The sequence below is a fragment of the Panthera leo genome, chromosome D1, assembly GCF_018350215.1.
Source record: "Panthera leo isolate Ple1 chromosome D1, P.leo_Ple1_pat1.1, whole genome shotgun sequence".
Lineage (NCBI taxonomy): Eukaryota > Metazoa > Chordata > Mammalia > Carnivora > Felidae > Panthera > Panthera leo.
In genome coordinates, this window is record NC_056688.1 from 61334686 (window position 1) to 61362513 (window position 27828).

Consider the following 27828-nt stretch of genomic DNA (forward strand, 5'->3'; position numbering starts at 1 on the left):
CAAGATTGATGTATTATTCTTCATCATGAATACGAATCAGTATTTTGGGGAAAAACTTGAGTGATGTTTTTGAACTTAAAATCCGTATACAGAGCTACTAGCAGGCAGCATGAAATTAGTGGGGTGATTTCACACATTTCTATCAGATTTCATGGGAAAGGAATGATTAATAAAATCTAAGTAGTTATTGAGGAAATTCTACCAGGAACAGTGCAATTGCTTTATTTAGATCATTGCCTTTAATCTTCAAAGCATCAAAACTAAACTGTATTTTATCCCCCATTTATAAATGAGTAAATTGAATTCAAACAGGTCAGAACACAAACAATGTCCCATTTATATTAAGAGCAAAATAGCTAGAATATGGATATAAGTATACCTATTTAAAATTTTTTCAATGTTTATTTTTGAGAGAGAGACACAGACAGACAGACAAAGCATGAGCAGGGGAGAGGCAGAGAGAGGGAGAGACACAGAACTCAAAGAAGGCTCCAGGCTCCATGCTGTCAGCATAAAGGCCAGCAAAGGGTTAAACTCAGAGTGGGAGATCAGGACCTGAGCTGAAGTCAGAGGCTTAATGAAATGAGCCACCCAGGTGCCCTGGGGGACTTAAGTATATTTAATTCAATCATCCAACATCACATTGCAGACTTCCTTCTTGCAAGTACCACCTTTTCACTGTGTGACTTTAATAAATTTGCATAAATTCTTTGAGTTTCTTCAATTATGTAATGAGAATCATAATACTAACTAGTTAACAGGATTGTCATGGAGATTGCCACTAATTATTGCTGTGGGATGGCTTCTGAAACTATCTGGAAAAATTAAGAACTGGGTCCAAAAAATATCCTTGTCCATTTGGGTGATTGCTGTGCATTGAGCACTTTCAAAGACAGATATATACAAAATGGAAGAAAACTCAATAAATTGAATGAATTATATAAAAGCAGAAAAAATTATATACATAATGCCACCCATCAACTTATATACTTATCACTTGTTCTAAGACAAAGACCTTGATACTCAGTAATTCTTCAAGGCTCTAGTTTATAAGAATATTCATTCTAGTTTGTGGAAAGTCACAACCATGTAGGAAAAAAGGTGAGTCTGCAGACCTGTCTAGGAAGTTTATCTCAAATAGTTCCTTCCCTCCCTCCCTTCCTGTTGATCAAAAGCAGGTCTCCTAATGTCTACTACTGGAAGACTGGTGTCTACCAGAGCTATGAAAAAAGTAGAGGCTTACATATTTTAGTCATTTCCTGCTGAAACCACTGTTTTCAGGTCACTGTTTTTTCTACCCATTAGCTAATTAAAAACAAAATGGTTTCTTAAAGTCAAATAGTTTTGACTGCAAATATTTGTTCTGTGTATTAAATAATTTTCATCTCTGTAAATCATTTCATAAGGTACCAGTTGAAAGGTATCACTGCTTCAGGGCACACACTCAGTGAATATTTAGTATCAGCACAATTAGTGTGTTTTCAAGTTGTTTACTTACAAAAACTTTAAACAGGCACAAAACAAGCATTATAATGAGATTCCATCTACCCGTCACCAGGTTCAATAATTATCAACATTATACCATTCTTTTATCTTCCCTACTCGCACCATATCTATCCCAATAATTATTGTTAGTAATATTGTCGTCATCATTATTATTATTTAGAGAGTTAGAAGTAAAATTGACATTCATGGAAGTGTGCAAATCTTAGCTGTACCAATTTGACAAATGAATACAACCATGTAGCTTACAATCCTAACATACGTATGGCATTTCCATCTTCTGGCAAATGTTCTCATGTGGTTCCCCAGTCATTCGGTCACCTCTACATCCATCAGAAGTAATCACTGTCGCAATACACCCATTATAATAATAACACACACTCTTTTTTGTCCTGATTCTTTTCCACTCACAAATATGTATCCCTAAGTTGCATGTACTTGGAAACAAAAACATCCCCAGGACCCAATCTGCCTATCCCTCGGGGAATAAAAACAAAGGAATCAAGTATTTAATAGCAAACAAAGGAATCAAGTATTTAATAGTTAATATTCCTTAACAAAGGAATCAAGTATTTAATTAAGATTGAATAGTGAAATGATGTCCTCACCAGGAAAAATCTCATGGCCCATGCCTCCTTCTAAAAGCTTACATCAAAGTAATGACATTCTCTATTTTCAGGGAGAAAGGTGAGGCTACTTTACTTTCTCCATCTACTAAACCTTGTAGCTTATTCATAAGCAATAATAAACTATGGAATTTTTCCAATTGCAGAGCTCATATCCAGCCAATAAGACCTGATGTAAGTTCCTATGTTCTTAGCGTATTATCTGTCTTGATTAGACCTCATCCCAGTTTCTAGTCAGTGTACGGACAATGCTATTGCAAATTTCCTGAGTATAATACTATGGACGATCCGACTGACCACAGGTGGGAAGAACATGTAGGCATTGGCCATGACAGATTGGAGGAGTGGAGCTAATCGCCACCCAAAAGGATGCAGCAAGGAGAAGCTGATCATGGGCACATAGTACACAAGAACAGCACAGACGTGTGACACACGTGTTGAGTGCCCTCCACTTCCCAGCGCCAGAAGCTACTCCCAGTACCCTATGAAGAATCAACACCTAAGGAACAAGGAACAAGGAGTCCAGCCCAAATGTGGAGGTAATGACAAACAGACCCAGGACGCTATTGGGGCGGATGTCTCCTCAGGGCAATTTGATTAGATCTGAATGGAGACAGTAAGAGTGTGTGAGGGTGTTGTAGCCCCAGAAAAGCAGACCTTTCATGGGGAAGAGCAGTGGGAACATGAGTACCACACTTCATAGAGACACCAAGTTCAACAACGGCCAGCATGGCCAGAAAGAGGTACATGGGTTGGTGCAAAGCAGGGTCAATCCGGATGAAGGAAAGAATGATGCCATTTCCTAGGACAACGATGATGTACACCAGGCAGAAAGGGATAGATATCCAAACGTGTTCTGCCTCTTCCCTGGAGTGCCAACAAGGCTGAAGGTTGCAGGTGTGCACTCAGTGGAACCATCGAAATGTCATGGTGAGACTTCATTTGAAGATACAGGGAAACACGTGGGGACTGGAGAATATCAATCTCTGGTCAGTTATTGTATGTCAAATGTCAAGCTCTTGATATCATATATAAGATATTTCCTTACAAAAGAGATGGAAAACGTATTTCTGAAACAAGGACACATGTAAAGCACACTGTGTGGGAGAGAAATGTGTTTAGATGCTGGGCAGAGTGTTTCTACATGGGCCACATGCCAAAAAAAAAGGCATTGAGAGAAATCTCCACAGGGTCATTTATGGCAGTGAAGGTGGTGATAATAAGCATAGAAATGACAGCTTCCTGTGGAAATGGAAGACGGAAGGATCTGGTAACTTTCTGCAGTTTGTGCAAGAGTGATGGAAGTAGCAAAAGTAATGTAGCACAGTGATAAAGAGAGTTCATGGTTCTAACACTTAATGACTTGTGACCTTGGGAGAACCACTTAAGTTATCTGAGATCCAAGTATTTGACATAAACAAATAATACTTATATAAGATAATGTATGTAAATTGTTTACCATTATATTTGGAACAGTAAATACTCAACACAGGAAATAAAAGAAACAATTAAGTCTCTTAGAAAAGGAGGGTAGTTTCTCCCAGTTTTTAGAATTTTCTAATGCCCTTATTTAACTTACCAGTTCACTCTTTCTCCCCCTACTCTCCATGGATGATGGCCTTCTCTATATTTTGTAGGAGGGTAAGTGTCTCCTGCTGGAACCCGGGGCCAAAGCTGAGAGCAACACCAAAGCCATTAGGGTCTCACAGGCTGAATATGATGGCGAGGATGGAGTTTAAGGCGAGGGTTCTTTATCTGGGAACAAGTTCATGAACACTAAAATTCTACTCATCAGTAGCAGAGCCTTGGGTGTTAAGGTTAGGAGCCAGAGGTGGAATTCAAGATCAGGCTTGAGATAGAGTTGATGAGTGAAAATGGGACAGAGATTTTAATAGAGTTGACAGAAAGAACAAGGAGAAAGGAGAGAAGTTTAACTCCATCTGGAATTTGTTTTGGGGACTTGGGTGACTAAGGATTTCATTTAGTTATTCACAAATGTAGAAACCACGTTTAACACATGTGTTAATGGATAGCCTGGTGTTTCCTCAACTATTTTGAGCAACTATAGGTCTCATTTTAAATCTTTATGTAAATGTAGATCTATATCTTGATTCTGTATCCTGCTTTTGGATCCAATGCCTATTTTGTCAGAGTCACAGTGCTGCAAGTATCTGATTTTATAATACATAAGTTCGTATCTAATTGGTCAAGTAATTTTTTGTATTTTTCTGTCTAATTTTTATGTTTCTTCTTTTACATAAACACTACAACTCAGAATGCATAAAAATAGAGCAATGACACAAATATAAAAGTTACAATCATAAAATTCTTGGGAAAAAACATAGAGGTACATTTTCATGACCTTGGATTGAACAATAGATTCTCAAATGCCACACCCAAGCCTGAGGATAAAAATAAAAAACATAGATAAATGGACTTCATCAAAATTAAAATTTCAACATTATCAAATGACATTAACAAAAAGTGAAATGATAAGCTACAAAACGGGATTTGCAAATTATATATCTAATAAGGGATTAATACCCAGAATATACAGAGAACTCAAACAACTCAAAACCAAAAAGATAAACAACCGAATTTAAAAATAGGCAAAGGAATTAAATAATTAATCCTCTAAAGAAAATATGCAAATGCCAATAGCACATGAAATAAAAATCAAAACCACAATAAGACACCACTTCACATCTACTAAAATGTGTATAATTTTTTTAAAAATTTAAAAACTAGGGGTGCCTGGGTGGCTCGGTGGGTGGCTCGGTCGGTTGAGTGTCCGATTTCGGCTCAGATTATGATCTTGCGGTTTGTGAGTTCCAGCCCCAGGTCAGGCTCTGTGCTGTTGGCTTGGAGCCTGGAGCCTGCTTTGGATTCTGTGTCTCCTTCTCTCTCTGCCCATCCCCCGCTTGTGCTCTGTCTCTGTCTATCTCTCAAAAATAAATAAGGAAATGTAAAACACAGTTAAAAAATTAAAACACTAACAAGTTTTGACAAAATAGGGAACATTGGAACCATCATACATTGTGGAGGAAATGAAAAATGGTGCACATTCTGTGGAAAACAGTTTGCAGTTTCTTAAAAACTCAGGCAGAATTACATGTAATGCAGTAATTCCACTCCTGAGTATGTACCACCAAATTAAAAACAGGTATTCAAAGACATACTTGTACATGGATGTTCATTACAGCATTATTTACAGTAGGCAAATGGTGGAAGCAACCAAACTGCACATCCATAGATGAATGTACAAAACGATGTATACACACACACACACAAACACACACACAGATGTGTGTGTTTGTGTGTGTGTGTGTGTGTATATTTATATGTATATATATATATATATATATATATATATATATATATATATATATCGGGAACATTATGCATCAGTATAAAGGACCCAAGGATAAAAACATGCTACAAAATGCATGACCTTTGAAAAACTTACATTCAGCGAAATAAGCCAGACAAAAAACATAAATATTATATGATTCCACCTCTACAAGTAAACAAATTCATAGAAATATAAAGTAGGTTAGAGGTTAGCAAGGGAGTGGGGAATTATTACTCAGAGGCATAGGGTTTCTGTTTTGGGTGATGAAAGATTTTGCTGCTGGTGGCAATAGGAACACAACATTGCAAATATGATTAATTGCTCTGAATCGTACACTTAAAAATCATTATTATCACAAACTTTATGGTACAGATATTTTGCCATAATAAAAATTTGAAAAAAATATCAGCATGGAAATGATAAAATATATTAGCATTTATTGGGATTATGGGGAATTTGTAGATCATTGTGGATGCCATATTATCATTACAATGAATAATATGCAATAATTATTTCCTACATGTATTTCAGACACATGTACAGTTTTGTTTACCATTTTAAATGATGTCATTTTCCACTTCATTTTTCTAATCATTCTAGTCACAATAAGACACTAATGTCTTCTCCCCCACCCCTGCCCCAGGTTTACTGAAGTATAATTGACAATCAGAAATTGCTTATAACGGATGTGTGTAACTGATGACCCAATATATGTATACATTATGAAAAACTCACTAAAACGAAGCCAATCAACATATCCATCACTTCACACCTGTACCATTTTCCTATGTTTTTTCTCTTTTGTGATGAGACTACCCAAGGTCTACCCCTCAACACATTTCAAGCACACAATCCAGGATAAGTAAATATGGATTAGTATGCCATTCTTGTGGAACTCTGTTGGCTTTACAAAGACTAGGAAAATAATTAAATACAGAAATAAGGAAAAATAAATTAAGACACAAAACCTAGGATTTGTCTTCTTCTTTCCCCACTTCTAATTCTTCCTTAACTTATATTAGCTAAAACCCCAATTATAACACGATATTCTGCAACAGTTTTGACATGGCCAACTAGTGTCTTTAGCCTCTTCCCACTTTTGGATACATTTTCCTAATACCCTATGCTTCATGTCACAGCGTTTCACCATGTCTGAGACCACTTAGGGCAGAGCAGAAACCATCAGAGGAAGATTTGTTCTGAGTCCATAGTATCTCTATATCTGCTACTGCTCAGCTACCCAGGTAATGTATTCTTTGAATCTCTGGGTCTCAGAGTCTGATATTAAATGACCTGGTGTCTTCCTCTCATGAAACACTGTACTCACTTTAACAATCTCTCAGTGCTTTTTTTCTTCCACTTCTTCTTTTTCTTTTTTAATTGTACCTGGAAGAGTAGGTCAGTTTTCTCTAAGCCCCTCCAGGGCTCTCCGTTTCTATCGTGCATGGTATACCGTTTTTCTTACTCACTGTGACCCAGCGGGGGACTCTGTGGTCAAGAAGATGGTAGAATGGTAGGATACGGAGCATCCCCTTCAAAATTTCCAGGGCAACGACTCAGTGATTGTGCTTCTAGCAGCTCAGCACACACAGTGATATCCTGACTCCATCAGCATCTACCAATCCCTGAGCCCTCACCCTGAAAGCTTCTCTACAATTAAGGCTGACGACTCAATCATTGTTTATCCCTGTCATATTTCATACATTCTGGGTGGGAAATTGGTATTTTCTTAGTTCCTCACTGCCAAAACTCAAGCTTAAAAATCTCTTCTTGTTTTTATTATTTTTTAATGTTTATCTATTTTTGAGAGAGAGAGACAGAGAAAGAGAGAGAGAGAGAGAGAGAGAGAGAGCGCCTGAGTGGGGGAGGAGCAGTGAGAGAGGGAGACACAATCTGAAGCAGGCTCCAGCCTCCTAGCTGTCAGCACAGAGCCCGACACAGGGCTCAAACCTCAAACCATGAGATCATGACCTGAGCCGAAGTCAGATGCTTCACCACCTGAGCCACCCAGGCACCCCCTTAAAAAGTTTTCTCCTTGAAGGCTCACTTACACCACTCATTAAATATATTTTGTTATCATTCTGTACTCTATTTCCTCTCTGACTCCCCTTAAATCCTTGGAGAATTTACTTCTGAACCAGAATCCTATTTGCTACAACTTTTAGCAACATTTTATGTGACTTCCATATCTATGATGATGACCCATTCCAACCATTTTTCTATGAATTATTGTTAGCAGGGCTATGTTGAGTTTGGTGAGATCAGTTCTTTGATGTTTCTGTTCATAAAAGTTACCAACACCATCAAAATAAAATTTGCTTTTATTAAATTACAAATACATCATATGACATATTTCATTTAATTGTCAAGCCAATAAGGAAGGTACTAAAATAATTCCATTTTATTTGTCAAAAACCAATAGTTACATAACAGGACAATTTTATACAGTTAGTGTGGGACTGGGAAACCAGGATTTCTCATATCAAAGGGGTTTTTTTAACTCTTAAAATAGATTTCCTTGCTCAAATTCAAGTGAATATAACATATATTTCAAACCAAAGTAGTTGTCCAGGATTCCAAGGGTCAAGGCAACACACGTTCATTTCCCACATTAATTGTTTTATATATATATCTGATATTATATATATATATATGTATATATATATACATATATATAGATGTGTATATATATATATCATTTATATATCATGAACATGCATGTGTATATATGTGTGTTTTTATAATGTGTATACAACATTGTACATATATTAATGTGTGTAGTGTATACAAACACACATCATATATACATAATAGAAAAACAAAGAAAAGAGGCTAACACGGAAAAGGTTGGACGTGTTCAAGGTAATGCTTGAAAGTTCACTGTTTGTCTGTCTTCAAGGGTATATAAGGTCAGATTGCACATTCTCAGAGCATGTGCTAAGGCCTGCTGAAGGAGAGGTTGTAAAAATACTATCTTGAATGCGGAAATTACGGTACAATCTGGAGACAAGCTTCTATAAAATAATATTTGGTGTGAATAGAACCTTTTTAAATACAAATATGTGCAAACATTGTATTTAGTCTTCCACTGCCTTTTAATTTTGGACCTGGGTATGGTATTTTTCATCTGTTAGTCCCTCCCTTGGTGAAGTCTGTTGACACCAGGATGCTTCATTAATGATTTGGCCCCAAGGTCATCACTATGTAGGGAACAAAGTGTGGTCTGAGGTGGGTTGATTTCACTTATTACTTGTTTTCATTCAGTATTATCTGTTCATTCAATAAACCTATACGATGTGCCTTTTCTATACATAGACTTTGTATCAGAGATTCAGAAAATATCCCTTTAGAACTCACATTTTAATTGCCGTGAAAGGTACAGATAGAAATAATTACATAATTATCTTATGTATGCTTAAGAATAAGTTAAATTGCAAGATAATAGGATATCTAGGAGAATTGAGAATATCATTCATTTATTTTTCTCAAAAATTTTATGTGCTTTAGGAAAATACATTGGAAACTTTGGCATTTATTATCCTTCTGGTTTATTGAGAGTTACTTATGGATTCTCTTTATTCCCATTGCTCATTCAGTGTGTGTGTATGTGTGTGTGTGTGTGTGTGTGAGTGAGAGAGAAAGAGAGAGAAGAAAGAGAGAGAAGCGGGGCGGGGGGGGTTATTCAGAAATAGCCAGCATTACGCATTATTCTCCATTTTAACAATGCGTGCTGATGGGGGAGAAAAGCAAAATTACTCGGTCTTGAATCTGTTTGGTCTTCACCCCGTAAATGATGGGGTTTAGCATAGGGGGCACTACCACATAGAGGTTGGCTACCAGGATGTGGATGTGCTGAGGGACGGTTTTATCCCCAAAACGATGGGCAAAAAAGGAAAAGAATGCTGGGGCATAGAACATAAGTATGACACAGATGTGGGAACCACATGTGTTGAGGGCCTTGAATCTAGCAGACCAGGAAGGTATCTGAAACACTGTGCAAAGGATCATCGCATAGGACATAATGATGAACACAATGTCTAGTCCTGTAGACAGTAGGGCCACAGTCAGGCCATAAATGATGTTGACACTGATATTGTCACATGCCAATGTGGCAATGCCCATGTGCTCACAGTAGGAATGGGGAATGATGTTTCTCCCACAATACGTAAGTCGGTGTACCAGGAAGATGAATGGAAAGCAGATGATAAAGCTCCTGACAACAGCTGCGATGCCAATTTTCCCAGTGGCTGAGGAGGTTAAGATTGTGGTATATCTCAGTGGGTGACAGATGGCCACATAGCGGTCAAATGCCATGGCCAGGAGAATAGCAGATTCTACCGCAAAGAGGAAATGGATGAAGAACATCTGAGATACACAACTCCCAAAGGATATATCCGTGGAATGGAACCAGAAGATGGCCAGCATCTTGGGGGCTGTGGCTGTGGAGAGCAGGACATCTGATAAGGCCAGCATGGAAAGGAAGACATACATAGGCTCATGGAGACGGCGCTCACTTACAATCAGGAAGATCAAGAAGATGTTGCCTATGATAGCCAAAATGTGCATAGAACAGATAGGGATGGAGATCCAGGTATGAGAATCTTCCAGTCCTGGGATTCCAGTCAGGACATACCACATGTCCTGGGGATGGGTGTGATTGTAAGAGAAAGGGGCCATCTGGGGCAGTATATTCCAGATTTAGTATCTGGATTAAAGACCACAGGGCTGACTGAGGATTGAGAGGCAGCACCACTTTAGGTGAATGATGTCTCATTAGATTGTTTCGCAATATTTTCTTCTCTGTGAAAAGATAGTGAGATGTATTAATGCACCTAATATTGCACTCTGACTCCTTCCACGGAAGAATTAAGTCGTAACTTGGGAAAAAAAATGCTTCACATTAATAAGTGCTTAATATGTGCCATAGCACTTTATAAATATCATCTTATTAAATCTTCACAGTAGCCTGTTGAAAAGACCTTTACAATGATCCTCAACATGGATACTGTTGTTATTCCAACAGATGCAAAAATATCCTACAGACTTTCAGCTTCTGTGAGTGAAGTGCAGTTATGGGGAGGGGATGTTTAGTGAGTGGGGCTTCATTAGGATATCCGAGATGGGGGAGTAGAGAGTCTAAATGATGGAGGAAACAGAAACAGAGGTAGAAGGGACATAAGACAAATTTTACAGATTTTCTTCTAACTTTCCCAGTGATCTTTTGGGACACCAGTGAGTGATCTATTTTATTGTGTTCCTTTTTGTTGTGATATAGCATTATCACTGCAGCTCCCCAACTTATAACTCTGGACCTCCGGGAAGCATTTTTTATAATATTACTTATGGCAGATTCTGACTGAATCGTGAATATATGCATAGAGGCAGTGTGGTTAATAGGGATTGTGTACGTCTGGGGCACATAGAATTATATTTAAGTGATGCCAACATCCTATTCTGACTGTATTACCACTAAAAACTACTTCATGGGAAGCTTGGTTTCCAGTTGTAAAACACCTAAAAGTAAACATCAATTACAAATGTGGGTCAGTATGTTAGGGTGGTTGCCACATAAGTCAGATACATTTTTAGCTCAGCAACAGATGAGATTAGGGAATTTACAAAATTACCATCATTAAGATTAAAATAATTATTACACTGAACAAGTTCAAATTTTTGGACTTTAAGCTTCGGATCCGCTAGACAGAGATTGAGCTAATTTAGAGTATCCATAAAGGCCAAGACTTACTTTCGTATGCTAGACACAAATGTGAATTGGTAATTTTCACCCCCAATCTATCATTTCTGTCTTACAAGGTGCAGACAGTTCAGCATGGTGAACTTGGCTTAGAAATGGAGTTTTAGGAGCACTTGAGTGGCTCAGTTGGTTAAGCGTCCGACCTCAGCTCAAGTCATGATCTCATGGTCTGTAACTTGGAGCCCTTGGAACCCTGGGTCAGACTGTGTGCTGACAGCTCAGGCTCAGAGCCTGGAGCCTACTTTGGATTCTGTATCTCCCTCTCTCTCTGCCCCTCCCCTGCTTTCACTCTGTCTGTCTCTCAAATACAAACAAACATTAACAAAAAGAAATGGGGTTCTATTCTAGCCTCATGTTCAGTGTAACGTCTTTGTTATATAGGGAAGGGAGTTGAAATCTCTGAGGTTCAGTTTTTTAATCTGTGTTTAGCCCAGCACCTGATGTATAATGAATAGTCAGCAAATTTTAGGGAGAAATGCGTGCAGGTATTTACATACATACACATATATATGCATTGTCTTTAACTACTAGACTTGTTTAGTTACGAAGCCTTGCTTTTACTACTGGAACTTGACTCCAAATTCATTGCATCTATGCACAGCATTCAGGGCCACATTTCAAAGAAAAAGAACCATTGCGTAACATATTCTAAAAGGAAAAACGCCCATTTGTGCCCGTTGCAGATGGCCCATTTAGGAAAAGAGCACAAAGAGATACTACAATTGTCCAAGAGTCCCATTACAACCATATCCAATGCCTCATAGGGCAAGGCTGAGAGAAATACAAGATGATCAGGTGCTAGGAAGACGGAGCTGCCTCTGGAGTTCCCTAAGATTTCTTTCTTTCTTTCTTTTTCCTGTGTTTCCAGGTGCCTTTTTCTACATGTCTTTGCTGAGCAAAACTCAGCTTACTTACCTATACTTTCTTGGATCCTGAAGGTATTTAACTGGTTGAGAGGGAAAAATAAAAGCAAGATGATGTTCAGAAGACAAACAGCAAATGTGGAGCTATTTATCCTCCTCTAGGCATCTCTCAGGCCCTAGACCTTCAGTCCCCAGAGGACTGAACTTTACACACTGGGGGAAGGAGATGGCCCAGAGTTGGCTCCTGGGAGAAACACGCCCACTGTCTCTCCCTCTACAGCATGTGCAGGGTTTCCTTGGTCCAGCTCTCTGGGACATCCAAGTTAGCACACACTTGCATTGAGTACCCAGATCTCCTTTGCGTGGCAGAGATTCCTGCTAGTGCAATACTGTCTTGTTCCCATGGAGGCATCTGCAAATGTAGACTGTGAATGCCACATGTGGAAGGATTGTACGCTTTTTCAGGGCACCTAAGACTAGATTCTGTCACCTTACTTACCTTGAATTTTAAGGCTCTTTGGCTTTCTCTCTTTTCCATTGGTCACATGGTAGAATTGGTATCAGAAGGGTCCAGAAATGCCATTAGCTACCATAGAGAGTTTTATTTGGATTTTTATGTGGATTTTTATTTTCTCAGCCTGAGCTGCTCTTCTTCTTTTCTTTCTCCCTTTCCTCCTCCTCCTCCTCCTCCTCCGCCTCCTCCTCCTCCTCCCCTTCTTCCTCCTCTTCCTCCTCCTCCTTCTTCTTTCAGAGACAAAGAGAGTGGACGAGGGACATAGGAAGAGGGAAAGAATCCCTCTTCAGTGCTCAGTGCTCAGCGTGGAGCCTGACATGAGTCTTGGTCTTACAACCTGGGATCATGACCTAATCACGAGTCGAACGCTTAACTGACTGAACCACCCAGATGCCTCTCTTTTCCTTTTCCTCTTTCTTTTTAAACTTTCTCTATCCTGGTAACTTTTCTCTAAATGCATTGGGATTGTTGGGGGGTTGGGCTAAGGTTCTAATTATAATCATAATCTTAATTTCACATTTCTTTTATTGTTTGATTTTGCTTTTAAAAAAAATTTGGAGAATCCTTTCATATATGTAGTAAACCTTTTTTGTCTTTTCTGTATCTATCATGGACCCTCACATGAATTTTGTCTCTCTTGGTTATTATTCTTTCTCCATTCCTATTACAATAGGTTCGCTTTTCCCTTCTGCACACTGTGGAAGGTAATCTGAGAAGCTGACTACAATCATGCCCTTCTCTATCTCTCTGTGTGTGCTGCTGCTATCTTCTGTGGTGGAGCCCAATCCTCCTCCCCTTGAACCTGGGATGACAGTTCTTGTGACCACATAATGTAGCAGGAATGATGGTGATGTTCTTGGGTGACTGAGCCAATGTAATACGAAGTCTGGCAACTTCTACCTTGTTTTTTTATTCAAAGCCAGGCACCCATATTGGGAATAGAACTCCGCTGAAATCATACCAATAGTATGAAGAAGCTATCCCCATGGAGAGAGGGTGACTATGGAGATGAGCCCAAAAGCACCAGGCATGGGACTGAAGTCCGTGGACTTTTCAACTCAGCTGAAGCTGAATTCTTAGTTGAATGCTGCCTATTGAGGTACCACAGCCCACTCCTTATGGAAACAGAACCATACGGTCAAGCCTTACGTGGATTGTTGACCCACAGAATTGTGAGAAACAATAAGTCATTGTTGTTTGGAGACACTAAGTTTGGGGATGGTTTGTCACAGAAGAGATAACAATTATAACATAGCAAACATTTTGAAATGATTTCATAATTTTCTTTTGGTCCTGACTGCAAACAATTTGTTAAATTTAATTTTTTTTAAGTTTATTTATTTTTGAGAGAGAGCAAGCATGAACGGGGGAGGGCCAGAGAAAGAGGGAGAGAGGGAGAGAATCCTAAGCAGACTCTGTGCTATCAGCATGGAACCTGATGTGGGGCTTGAACCCACGAATCGCAAGATCGTGACCTGAGATGAAATCAAGAGTCGGCAGCTTAACCAACTGAGCCACCCAGGCACCCCAACTTTAAACGATTCTTATATCATATGATCTATTTCTTGTCTATTTCTCTACTGTCTTTATTTTCTTATTTTATTCCCATATCTACCAATTATTCATAGAATGACTTCAGATCGAAGCAATATAATGTAGTTTCTCTAGGACACACCGGTGTGAGTGTGTCTGTGTGTGTTGTGTGGGTGTTCATGCAGGCGAGACAGAGCATTTATCACCAGAAACATTTTTATTTTTATTTTTGTTTTCTATTTTCGACAGAAGCTCTTCACTGGAAATGCTTCCTGTTTTCCAGGAATATTGATAACAGTTGTATACAGGAGAGTGAGGGGGTTCTTTCAGAGTAAGGTGGTTACTAGTTTTTTGTCAGTTTTAACTGACAACCATTTCTGTCATGGTTTTTCCTCCCACAAAATCAACAAGCCTATTTCCGTGCACTTTCAACTACTCCTATTAATTCCCCATTTGAGGAATGTCTGACTCAAAAGGCCTCACCCTGTTCTCACTACTTTCCATGACAGGGTGGACTCTCTTTTTTGATATTTGTGTCGGGGTTTGTGGTATTTTCAGTGTTTTCGCTAACAGTAGGCTACTGTCCCCCAGAAAGTGGGGGATACCTGTACATCATGTCATATACCCTCCATCACAGTATCATACAGATCACTTTCACTACTCTACAATTCCCTGTGCTCCACCCATTCAACTCTCCCTCTCTCTTCCTACACTCCTGGCTACACTAATCTTTATGCTATTTCTAATTTGTATAGTTTTGCCTTTTCCAGAAAGTCATATAGTTGGAATCATATACAGATGTAACCTTCTCTGGATGGCTTCTATCACTCAAAACTGTGCATTAAAGGCTCTTCCATGTCTTTTCATAGCTTGATAGCTCTTTTCTTTTTAAATTTTTTTAAATGTTTAATTGCTTTAGAGACAGAGAGAGACAGATGTGAGCAGGGGCGGGGCAGAGAGAGGGAGACATGGAATTCGAAGCAGGCTCCAGGCTCCAAGCTGTAGCGCTGAGCCCGGCGTGGGGCTCGAACCCACAAATGGCAAGATCATGACCTAGGCCGAAGTCAGATGCTCAGCCCACTGAGCCTCTCAGGCACCCCTAGCTCTCTCTCTTTTTTAATCAAATACTCACATTACATTTTAAAGAGGTGCCACAGTCTGTTTTTCCCTTCATCTTAGTTGCCTCCAATTTTTGGCAATTAAAAAGAAACCTGCTCTAAACATTTATGTGCGTGTCTCTGTGTAGACATAAGTTTTTAACCCATTTGGTACCATATCTAGGAGTGCAAGGCCAACCACATGGTAAGACTATGTTTTGTTCGGTGAGAAATGCAAAATTCTCTTCCAAAGTGGCTGTACTATTTTGTATTTTCACCAGCAATGAACGAGAGTCCCTATTATTCTATATCCTCACCAGCATTTGGTTTTGTCAGTATTTCAGGTTTTACCCATTCTAATAGGTGTGTATGGTATCCCATTGTTTTACTTTGCAATTCCTTAATGACAAATGATATTGAGCATCTTAAAACATGCTTAATGCTATTTGTTATGTCTTTTTGGGGTGAAATATGTTTTCAGATTTTTGCCTACTTTTTAAGCGACTTGTTTATTTCCTTATTGTTGAGATTTAAAAGTTCTTTGTATATTTTGGATATATGTCCTTTGTTAAACATGTATTTTGCAAATACTTTCTGCCAGTCTGTAGCCATAGGCTTTTCATTTTCTTAACTTACTATGAAATTGTATTCTTTTTTCCCAGGGTACACGGGGGATATTCCCAATTTGGATTTGTGTCCTTTGGTTTTTGGAATAGTTTTGTATAATTTTCTAATATGTTCCTGGTCTACTACAGTCCACCTATAGTTTTATCTTCCTTGACTTTCTAGAACTCCTGTTTAGTGATATGTTGGTGTTCTTGGATTGACCCTGTATAGTTTTTAATCACAGCCCCCAGAGTTAACATGTGTCCTTTTGTTCTGGTTTCTTATATCTATCTTCTGGGAGTTTCATTGTTTTTTTTCTTTTATTTCTCATATTGTTGTTTAATTTACAAATTACCTTTTTGTAAACATGTTTGTTTTTTGTTTGTTTTAGTACAATATGCTTAAAATACACCTCCTCAAAAAAAAACCTTTTGGTGACTAAAAAGCCACATGAACACCTTGTTTTCTTTGAGTACCTGCACATTCTAAAACAAAGAGTTTGGCTGCATTTAATTTCAGTGATAGATGCATATTTATGAATTCTTCTGGAGAAAAATCCATAGAGAAGAAATTCAACCAGGAAATAAAAAATAAAAGAGGAAAGGTAACAATATATTTTCACTATTTTGATCTTTATGTTTATTCCTCTTATTAGGCGGTAGCATCCCAAAACCGACCGAATAATAGTTGTCATGGGGTATAATGATATGAAAACCATAAAATGCAGACAAATTAAACAAAACAAATATACAAAACTGAAGAATTGCAGACAGTGTGGATTTTTAAATGTTATATTTAATTTTGAGAGATTGCTACTAAGGCAGAAGGTTGAAGGAGTTAGAGTGAATTTTATGAAGAGAACAACTTTGCCACATGAATGCGGATCTGCTTGGTCTTGGCACCGTAGACAAGTGGATTGAAAAATGGGGGGACAAGCAAGTAGAGGCTAGAAAAGAGGATGTGGATATAAGGGGGAACATGAGCACCAAACCTATGTGTGAAGAAGGAGAAGAAGGCAAGGAGGTAAAACTGGAGGAAGACACAGATGTGAGCGATGCACGTATTGAATGCTTTCAACCGAGCCTCCTTCTGGGGCAAACGAAAAACGGTGATAAAGATCTGTGCATAAGACAAAGTGATGAATGTGAGGTCGAACCCTGCAACTGTAAATGCCACAAACAAGCCATAGATTTTGTTGACCCGTATATTTTCTGCAGCCATTTTCACAATGGCCATATGCTCACAGTAGCAGTGGGAGATGATGGTTGTATGGTAAAACTGAAACCGGAACTTTATCAGTATTAGGCACGGGGCTACTAGGAAAGCGGCCCTGAGTGTTATCACTGCCCCTATCTGGGTGACTAGGCGGTGCGTGACAATGGCAGCATGTCTTAGTGGATAACAGATGGCCACATAACGGTCCAGAGCCATGGCCAGGAGGATGCCTGACTCTATGCCCTGAAATGTGTGGATGAGCCACATTTGAAGCAAACAGGAATCAAAATAAATGTCTGGCACACGAAACCAGAAAATTCCGAGCATCTTGGGCATAATGGTGGTAGCAAGCGCAATATCTGTGACTCCCAGCATGCCTACGAAAATGTACATGGGCTCATGGAGGCTGCACTCTGACCTGATGATGATCAGAAGCAAGGAATTTCCAATCATAGCAATGAGATACATGACACAGAATGGAATCCCAATCCAGCACTGCACAGTCTCTAGGCCTGGGATCCCTATCAGCGTCAACACAGAAGGCCTGAAGACGGTGATGTTGGAAATTGACATAATGTCTTTGGGCTTCCAGAAGCAAATGAAAGAAGCTTCTCAGTCAGTGGCACTCTTCTCTTCTACTCCTGTTTGTATAAAGTCATCATAGTGGGTCTCTGATTTTGTCAGAACTCTAAGATCATATCATCCTTCTTATTTATATTATGGAAGGAAAAACATCCGCAGATACACATTATTCTTTTCAGAAAGACATCCACTAGTAGTGTAGCACAATAAGAAGTTATGTAGAAGGCAAGTTAATTGCATTACAACCAGCCAGATCACGTGGGTAACAGAGTAACTGCTGATCTCTCTGTTATGTCCCTCTGTACCTGGGGTTACAATAATTATACCTGTTAAACTTGCTTGGAAATGTCATTTCAAGCAGAGTTTGATGAATGTCCGTACTCCACATTCTAACAACCTGATAATATTCTGTTATTCCCATTGTGTCTAGGTCTGGAACTGACACTTTGGATCAACAAATCTGACTCTGACCAGTACATTAGTAGATAAATCTCCATAAGTTTTATATTTAAGGTGTTTTTTTTAATAGAGAGAGACAGAGATCACAGGAGGGGCAAAGAGAAGGGAAAGAGTGAGTAACCCAAACAGACTCCATACCATCAGCACACAGCCTGACATGAGGTTTGAGCTCACCAACCCCAAGATCTTGACCTGACCTGAAATCAAGAATGGCATGCTCAACTGAGACACCCAGGAGCCTCTTTTTCTGTTTACTTCTTGATGTTTTTTAAGTGAAAAAACTCCCTATGAAAGAGAACACAGAAACTGGTGACACCCATGAGCACAATATATTCATCTATCTATATCATTGTATCTACGTAAGACTGGATGTCTCTCTTTTCTTTGTTTTTTTTCTTTTCCAATAACAATTTCACTTTTTAAATTTAAATCCACATTAGTTAACATATAGTGTAGGAAGGGTTTCTGGCGTAGAATTTAGTGATTCGTCGCTTAAATATAATACCCAGAACTCATCCCAACAAGGGGACTCCTTAATGTCCATCACCCATCTAAACCATCCCCCCCCCCACCCTTCCAGTAACCCTCAGAGTGTTCTTTATTCCCAGGAATCTCTCATGATTTGTCCCCCTCTGTTTTTATCTTATATTTCCCTCCCTTCCCCAGAAGTCCGTTCAAAAGAAAGTAAAGGAACCACTTTGAAAAGATCATCTAACCCCATGCACTTTTGGTGAGTGTGGGTGAAAATTTCATGCCATTTTTACATGTAGTTAAACTCTATTTTATTTTGCCCACATACTAACAATTGAATTCCTGAAAATTAGTGGTGTGCTTAAAATCGCTGACATTTTGGAATACCCATTTCTGAATACCTAGATGGGAGGAATCTCTAGAAAACATGGAAACTCAGAGGCGACAATGTATAGAGGCAAGGGGACTCAATCTTCCTGACAACAGCACGTGGGAAAATGGGTACATGGGTAATTCATGGACTAGAGACTAGGTTCTTGGGCTTAAACTACTCACAAATACCAGTAACGTGAGATTTGGCCAATGTAAGCTCATTAATTCTTAGTGAAATATATATCACTTGAACATTTGAATTTCATGAGCACAGGCATGAGAAATGAGTCGAAAATAAAGGGGTGAAGGACATGTTTCCCAACAAGAGTCTAATATGGAAGTAGGAATGGAAGATAGGGAGCAGACTTGGGATATCAGAAATGATGGAGGAGATGGCTCAACTAACGAACATTTAATCACCTCAATTCATGATGACTGACTTTTCTGAAAACTAGGCTCTTAGTCTATTTCGGATACATTTGTATCTGAAAAGATCATTGCTTTTTAAAAATCACATATCTTAAATTAGAAAGGCTCAAGCTACATTAGAAAGTTTCTATTTGGTGAAAACAGGATTCAGTTGTTTCATTCTTTCCTAGTTGGTCCAACACTGTTGCTCTCTGTCAGCAAGCCCATTATCATTTAATCATATATTTATCGTCACTAAAAATGCCAGTAATGCAGGAAGAGCTGTGGTTTATGTGGCTAAACCTCAAGTGAAGGAACCCACTCAACAGGTCCATTCTAGAAGCAAGTCTGTATCAGCTGATGCATATTTAGAATAGACCAGTTAGTTAGTCAACTAAAACATGATTTCCAAAGCTTTGCTCCCCAATGCTTAATCCTAGAGATTCCTCGATCATGGATTCTTTCATTCACTTCTTCTTTCTAGAGTTAATCAGAATTAGAAGAGAAATCCTTTAGTAGAATTCACATTGTCTGGCATATTTAAGAGAAAGAAGCTGATGTAGGAGCATTTCCTGACAGGTACAGGTGGTGGGAAGGCAGGTGGGAGAGGACCTAAGTGAGTACAGAGCAGGGGGGATGGAGTGGTTATCACTGGAAAAGCTGGTAGTGAAACATTATTGGGTGAAATTGAGGAAAGGGACTTCATGCTTTGTTGTTGGGGGCCAGTTGTGTTTTTACAAGACAACTGAAAACCATGGTCTGTCCTCGTAACACCATCACTCATCACTCATCACTCACCTGTCATTCACTCTTTTTCCTCCTGAGACTCTCATCTCATTCACTTGTGCTTATGCTGGCAGCATCTCTTTCTTCTCTCTGCACCCTCTAGAACAGCCTGCTGTAAATATCATGAACTCTTATCCATTTGCTGCTCAGCCATCTGACAAACCGTGGACATCTCTGGAATAGACTTTCCTCTCTTCTTCTGTCCCTGAAAAACAGACTTGCACCCTCTTTTGTAAATTGTGTCTGAGCTCCTGTTGGTGGGATCACACTCCAACAAAACTCACAGGAAGGTCTATATTTGCTAGACACAGCATCACTTTATTAAGCTTGAATTGGCAAGTATAACGTTCCCCAGTGTACATGGAGAGGGAGGAGGTCTGAATATGAGATTTCCTAGCCACTAACCCAAGCCTCCAGGGACCCAGCAGCTCATAATGAAGCCCTCTTTTGTCCATCCACATCTAATGTCCCTGAAGCCATTTCTGCAACTTGCAAAATCCCCTTGGTCTCTTCATTTCTTTTTCCCCACAGTGGAGATGTAGAGAAATTAATATATGCAATCTTTTTTTTTTTTTGACATTCCTTACAAAATAAAAAGATTTTTGTAAAAATTAAGTAATTACATTTACTTTTGTCAGTTTCTTTCTGCTGTCCTCATTTGGAAAAAGATCGAAAGGACACTTAAATGTACTTAAATGTATGTTCCTGTGCCAATGAGTTACATATAAATAAGTATTCTGTGACCCTTCTTTCACTGAGACACTTCTGGAGACAAAATCTGTATCCACAATGGATCTCTCTCACACATTTGACACTCATTCTCTAGTAGTATCATTCTTTGGATCTTTATTTATTGAAGCTTTGTAAATTCAGTAGTATTCTCACAATGACCACTTATGACAGACATTTCCACCTTCCCCTGATTAGTAGACTTTCTTTACAGAAAACTACACACCTAATTGTTATTAGTGTCAATTATAAATGATTCATAATTATATATAATTTCATCGAAATCTTTGTGGAAATATGCTTTGTCGTTTTTTATATAAATACTTACAAAATAGTCTTTAAATGTTTCTTTGCCCACGATAACCCAAACTTTATTTGCATAAATGTTTGCCGAACTCTGATTAGAATATTAAAATCACTTCCGATGTTTTTTTTTACTTTTATTTCAAAGAAATTGTTATTAAAGAACCACAACGCCTATTGGTTATCCAAGCAAATCCTATCTGATAAATACTGACATTTCTTTCTTTTTTCATATGAAATTTATTGTCAAATTGGTTTCCATGCAACACCCAATTCATCCCAACAGGTGCCCTCCTCAATGCCCATCACCCACCCTCCCCTCCCTCCTACCTCCCATCACCCTCAGTTTATTCTCAGTTTTTAAGAGTCTCTTATGGTTTGTCTCCCTCCCTCTCTAACTTGTTTTTTTCCTTCCCTGCCCCCGTGGTCTTCTGTTAAGTTTCTCAGGATCCACATAAGAGTGAATACATATGGTATCTGTCTTTCTCTGTATGACTTTTTTCACTTAGCATAACACTCTCCAGTTCTATCCACGTTGCTACAAAAGGCCACATTCCATTCTTTCTCATTGCCAAGTAGTATTCCATTGTGTATATAAACCACAATTTCTTTATCCATTCATCAGTTGATGGATATTTAGGCTCAATCCATAATACATACTGACATTTAAAACAGCCTCCAAAGATGCTTCAAGGTAGCCTCTAGATTTACAAAGTGATCAAATTCAGTATTCATTGATAAGGCCCAGTCCATAAAACAAGCCAGAGTATCTACATCCATGTGACGTGCAGTCTAATAAATTCTTATGTACACATTGATTTAAGTGTCATAAATAAAAGTATGGACACCTGCACACATGGGAATATTTTCCATGCTCTTTTTAAAAATGATCCATGAGATCAGGTTTTTGGAACAGCCCACAAGCCTTAAGTTCTCAAGTCATTAATTTGGACAGAACACTTTATGTGTTCATTAACGCAATAACCTTGAGTGATTTAAAAGCATAATGTTTTAAGTCCACTGAGAACATACGCTGCTGTATGTCAAATAGATACACACATTCACACACTTGTGCATTTGGAGTGAAAACTGGCCAGTGACAATATGATAGCTTTCAGAATAAAGTTCACCCATTTTGCATAGTATCCATAGCCATTCTTGACATTTGTAGTTTTCTTGTCTCTACAAGATGTGCATTACATTGAGAAAAACTGTGCCAATTCTTGATTCTCTTTTTAAGCTCCAAGATCATCTACCTGGCAAGGTATGTCCTTACCTACCAGCAATTCATCTGTCATTCCTTAAGAATCAGCCCCCCTATAGGGGAAAACAAATACCACATGATTGCAAGCATATGTGTAATTTAAGAAACAAAACAAACAAGCAAAGGGAAAAAAAAATAAGAGACAGATAGAAATCAAGAAAGGACTCTTAACTGTAGAGAACACATTGAAGGTTACCAGCATGAAGGTGGGTGGAGGGATGGGTTATATTGGTGGCAGGGATTAAGAAGTCCACTTGTCATGATGAGCACAGGTGTTGTATGGAAGTGTGGAATCACTATATTGCACATCTGAAACTAATATAACACAATATAATATGCTTCTATTCTTGAGTATACATTTATAATGTTGTAGGGTTTTGATAACACTTTAGGAATTAATAAAGACATGAATGGTGACTGGGCATAAAAAGTACTGAATTGTGAATTAGAATACTGCATTGGTCATACCGTTTAAACCTTAATGCCCTGAATGACACCAGAAATGTTGAAATTTGATGACTATGTGTCATTAGATTGCATACAGTTTTTTGTTTCTTTAGGTTTTTTGTTTGAATAAGAACAAAATGCTTCCTCTCATTAATTGTACGTTTTAAGTTTATTTATTTATTTTAAAAGAGGGAAAGGAAGTGAACAAGTGGGGAGGGGCAGAGAGAGAGAAGGTGAGAGAGAATCTCAAGCTGGCTTCGTGCTCTCAGCAAAGAACCCAGTGCAGGGCTTGAACTCATGAACCAGGAGATCATGACCTGAGCCAAAGTTGGACACTTAATCAACTGAGCCATCCAGGAACCCCTCCTCACATTTACTTTAAAGATGATGAAGATGATCCAGAAACGAATAGAATCAATAACGTGATTTCATAAAGTATCTGGACAATCCAAGACAATGAGTCTTGGGTGCTTGGAAATTCACTGAGAAATAGATATTGTGGTACCTTGTGGAGAAGAATATTTAAATGAGAGAATTCAATCAGGAATTGCAAAATAAGAAAAAAAAGGGAAATGATACATATTCACTATTGCTGTTTCTACCACTCCCATTCTCATTACCTAGTAGGATCTAAATTGCACTGACTGATAGGTGTCATGGGCTGTGATGTGAAAACTGCCTAAAATGCAGGCAACTTTCACAAAACAATTAAGGAGACAAGTCAAGCATCATGAATAATATGCATTTTTCTGTTTTATTCTGTTTTGAGAGATTCTTATTTTGCATAAAGGAGAAGGTTGAAGATGTTAATCACAGTGCATTTTATGAATACAACATCTTTATCAGGTGAATCCGGATCTGCTTGGTCTTGGCACCGTAGACAAGTGGATTGAGAAATGGGGGGACAAGCAAGTAGAGGCTAGAAAAGAGGATGTGGATATAAGGGGGAACATGAGCACCAAACCTATGTGTGAAGAAGGAGAAGAAGGCAAGGAGGTAGAACTGCAGAAAGACACAGATGTGAGCGATGCACGTATTGAATGCTTTCAATCGAGCCTCCTTCTGGGGCAGACGAAAAACGGTGATAAATATCTGTACGTAGGACAAAGTGATGAATGTGAGGTCAAACCCTGCAACAGTGAATGCCACAAACAAACCATAGATTTTGTTGACCCGTACATTTTCTGCAGCCATTTTCACAATGGCCATATGCTCACAGTAGCAGTGGGAGATGATGGTTGTATGGTAAAAATGAAACCGGAACTTTATCAGTATCAGGCACGGGGCTCCTAGGACAGCGGCCCTGAGTGTTACCACAGCTGCTATTTGGGAGACTAGGTGGTGGGTGAAGATGGCAGCATGTCTTAGTGGATAACAGATGGCCACATAACGGTCCAGAGCCATGGCCAACAGGATGCCTGACTCTATGCACTGAAATATGTGGATGAGCCCCATTTGAAGCAAGCAAGAATCAAAATAAATCTCTGCAACATGAAACCAGAAGATTCCAAGCATCTTGGGCACAATGCTCGTGCCAAGTACAATATCTGTGACTCCCAGCATACCTACGAAAATATACATGGGCTCATGGAGGCTGTGCTCTGACCTGATGATGATCAGAAGCAAGGAGTTTCCAATCATAGCAATGAGATACATGACACAGAATGGAATCCCAATCCAGCACTGCACAGTCTCTAGGCCTGGGATCCCTATCAGCGTCAACACAGAAGGCCTGAAGACGGTGATGTTGGAAACGGACATAATGTCCTCCGGCCTCCAGATGAAAATGAAAGAAGGTTCTCAGTCAGTGGCACTCTTCTCTTCTACTCCTGTTTTAATTCAAAGTCATCATAGTGAGTCTCTGTGATTTTGTCAGAATTCAAAGACCATCTCATCCATCTCGTTTATATTATCAAAGGAAAAAAATCCATACTTACACATCACTGTTTTCAAGAAGGACATCCATAAGTAGTGTACCACAATTAGAAGTTATGTACAAGGCAGGCCAACTGCATTAGAACCACCCAGATGACGTAGATAAAGGAGTAAATTGCTGATCTTTCGGTTATGTCCTTCTGGACCTGCGGATAAAATAATTATACTTGCTATTAATTTAAATTTATATAAATTTATAAATGTTATAAATTTAAATTAAAATTAATTTGCTTGGATACTGCACTTTAATTAGATTTTAATAAATCTCTCCCTATCCCACATTTCAGCTGACCTTAGTGTTCTATTTTTCCCCCCAAACTCTCGGACTCAGAAACCATCAGTTTGGACAATCACATAATCAGACTCTAACCAGTATTTTGGTTTAAAAGGCTTCCTATGAAAGAGAAGTGAGACAGACATAGCTTCACCCAGGAACATAATATATGGAGATAGCTGTATCTGTGTATTATGTATTTATGTAGGACTGGCTGTCCTTTTAAAAAAATGTGAAATAGAGCTTGAGAAAAGATGATCAAATCCATGTAACCTTAATCTAAATCAAAGTTCCATGTTGATTTTTACATTATAAGTAATATTTTATTTTATTTTGCCTATGTAAGTAATGGCAGAATTCTTTGACATGAATTGTACACTTCAAATAATGGAAATTCTGAAATACATGCTTCAGAATGACTAGAAGGGAGGAATCTCTAGAAGGCAAAAAAATCTAGAGAAACAGTGCATAGGCAAGAGGACTCATTCTTGCTGACTAGGGGATATAGGTGAACAGGTAACTTAGCAAGAATAAAGGTTAGTTTCTGGGGTTGAAAGTGCTCAGGGTTACTATCACCAAAAGATTTGCAAGTTTAGGCTCATTGATTCTTAATAATATGCAGACCATTTGATTGCTTCACTCATATTGTGAGCTCAAGCCTAAAGAATGAATAAAAATAAAGGGGTGAAAAGACAGTCTCCTTAAGAGGAGTCCAAGATAGAAGTAGAAATGGAAGACAGAAGGCAGACCTTGGGGTTCCAGAAATGATGCAGGAGAGAGGGCTGTAGAGCAACTAAGGAAACTTTAGTTGCTTCAATTCCCTGATGACTGAATTTCCTCAAAACTTGGGTTCTTAGTGCCTGTATGAAAGTTCTTTTCTGATAAAGATCATTGCTTCTAAGAATTGCATATCTAAAATCATGAAATTCTCAAGTTGTACAATAGAAAAATATCTGCTGGGTGCAAGGGTGGCTCAGTCAGTTAAGTATCCCATTCTGTGTTGTAGTTGTTATTGTTTTTAATGTTTATTTATTTGGAGAGAGAGAATGCAAGTAGGGGAGCAGGGATGGGGGGTGGGGAAGATCCACTCACAGCAGAGAGCTCCATGCAGGGCTCCAATTCATGAGCTGTGAGGTCATGACCTTGGCCACGGTCTGAGGCTTAAGGGACTGCAACTGCGCCACTCAGGTGCCCCACACTTCCAACTTTTCATCTTGGCTCAGGTCATGATCTCATGGTTAATGAGATTGAGCTCCATGTCAGGCTCTGCATTCTCTCTCCTTCTCTCTCTGCTCCTTCCCATGCTCTTCTCTAAACAAACAAACAACCATTTATGAAAAAAAAATAGTTGCTATCCTGTATAAAACAGCTTTTAGTTATTTCATTCATTCCTAGTCTCTCCAACAGTGTTACATTATGTCAGCAAGCTCATGATCATCTAAACATATACTGAATGTTAGCGCCCCTGGGAGGCTCAGTAGGTAAAGCAACTGACTTTGGCTCAGGTCATGATTTTGTGGTTCATGAGTTCAAGCCCTGTGTTGGGATCTGTGCTGACACCAGGGAACCTGGAGCCTGTTTCGAACTCTCTCTTTGTTTCTCTCTCACTCTCTCTCTCTCTCTCTCTCTCTCTCTGCCCCTCATCTGCTCATTATATATATATATATATATCTCATACATAAAATGAACATTAAAAAAATTTAGGGGTGCCTGGGTGGCTCAGTCAGTTGAGCGTCTGACTTCAGCTCAGTTCATGATCTCACAGCTCATGATTTCAAACCCGTGTCGGGCTCTGGGCTGACAGCTTGGAGCCTGGAGCCTGCTTCCGATTCTGTCTCCATCTCTCTCTGCCCCTAACCCACTCGCATTCTACCTCTGTCTCTCTCAAAACTAAACATTAAAAACATTATTTTTAAAAATTTAAACATACACTGAAAGTCACCAAATATACCAGTACTTCAGCAATAGCTGTGGTTTATGCTGCTAAAACTCTAGTGAGGAATCATAGTCAGAAGGACCATTTATGAAGACAAGCTGTATCACCTGACATGTATTTAGGATAGACTAGTCAGTCAGCAAAGTCCTTGACTTCCAAAGCATAGAAATCCTTTAGAAATGATCACCTTGTCTGACCTATTCAAGAGTTAGGAGCTGACATAGGAGCATTACCTGACAGGTGCAGACGGTGGGAAGGCAGGTGGGAGAGGATCTGCATGATTACAGAGACGGGGGGGGGGGGGTTGGAGTGGTTATCATTGGAAAAGCTGGAAATGAAACATTATGGGGTGAATTTGGCCAGAGTGAGACTTCCTTGCCCTTTCCTGTTGGGAGCCAGTTCTGCTCTTACCAGACACTTGAAGACCAAGGTCAGTCTTCATAATACAATCACTCAGCACTCACTTGTCATCCACTCTTTGTCCTCCTGAGATTCCCATCTCATTCACTTGCATCTCGTGCTGGCCATGCCTCTTCTTTCTATCTGCACCCTCTATAACAGCCCTCTTCAATGTCATGAACTCTGAGCCATTTGCTGCTGGGCTATCTGCCAATGTGCGGGAGGTATCTCTGGGAGAGTCTTTCTTGCTTTTCTTCTGTTGCTGCAGAACAGACATGCTCCCTGTTCTGTCAATTTATCTGAGATCATGTTGGTGGGTTCATCTCCATGAAAACTCCCAGCAAGGTTTGTATCATGCTGAGGCAGCAGCATAAATTTATTGAACTCAAACTGTAGAGG

The 27828-nt window shown here is 39.1% G+C and overlaps 3 protein-coding genes across 3 annotated transcripts; all 3 read right to left on the bottom strand.

The window, feature by feature from the left end:
- Positions 1–9198: 9198 nt before the first annotated feature.
- On the bottom strand, positions 9199–10164 carry LOC122200277 (olfactory receptor 52Z1-like). The gene has a single exon (XM_042905792.1). It carries the CDS (start codon positions 10156–10158, stop codon positions 9199–9201), a length of 960 nt encoding a protein of 319 aa, XP_042761726.1. The 5' UTR covers positions 10159–10164.
- Positions 10165–16698: 6534 nt separating this feature from the next.
- Positions 16699–17637, bottom strand: LOC122200661 (olfactory receptor 52A1-like). Its single transcript, XM_042906379.1, has one exon. It carries the CDS (start codon positions 17635–17637, stop codon positions 16699–16701), a length of 939 nt encoding a protein of 312 aa, XP_042762313.1.
- A 6070-nt stretch (positions 17638–23707) lies between these two features.
- Positions 23708–24646, bottom strand: LOC122200687 (olfactory receptor 52A1-like). Its single transcript, XM_042906409.1, has one exon. It carries the CDS (start codon positions 24644–24646, stop codon positions 23708–23710), a length of 939 nt encoding a protein of 312 aa, XP_042762343.1.
- Between the last annotated feature and the right edge of the window lie 3182 nt (positions 24647–27828).

Excerpts from the sequence above, each read along its gene's own strand:
- LOC122200277 (XM_042905792.1), bottom strand. The coding sequence starts at position 10,158 with ATGGCCCCTTTCTCTTACAATCACACCCATCCCCAGGACATGTGGTAT.
- LOC122200661 (XM_042906379.1), bottom strand. The coding sequence starts at position 17,637 with ATGTCAATTTCCAACATCACCGTCTTCAGGCCTTCTGTGTTGACGCTG.
- LOC122200687 (XM_042906409.1), bottom strand. The coding sequence starts at position 24,646 with ATGTCCGTTTCCAACATCACCGTCTTCAGGCCTTCTGTGTTGACGCTG.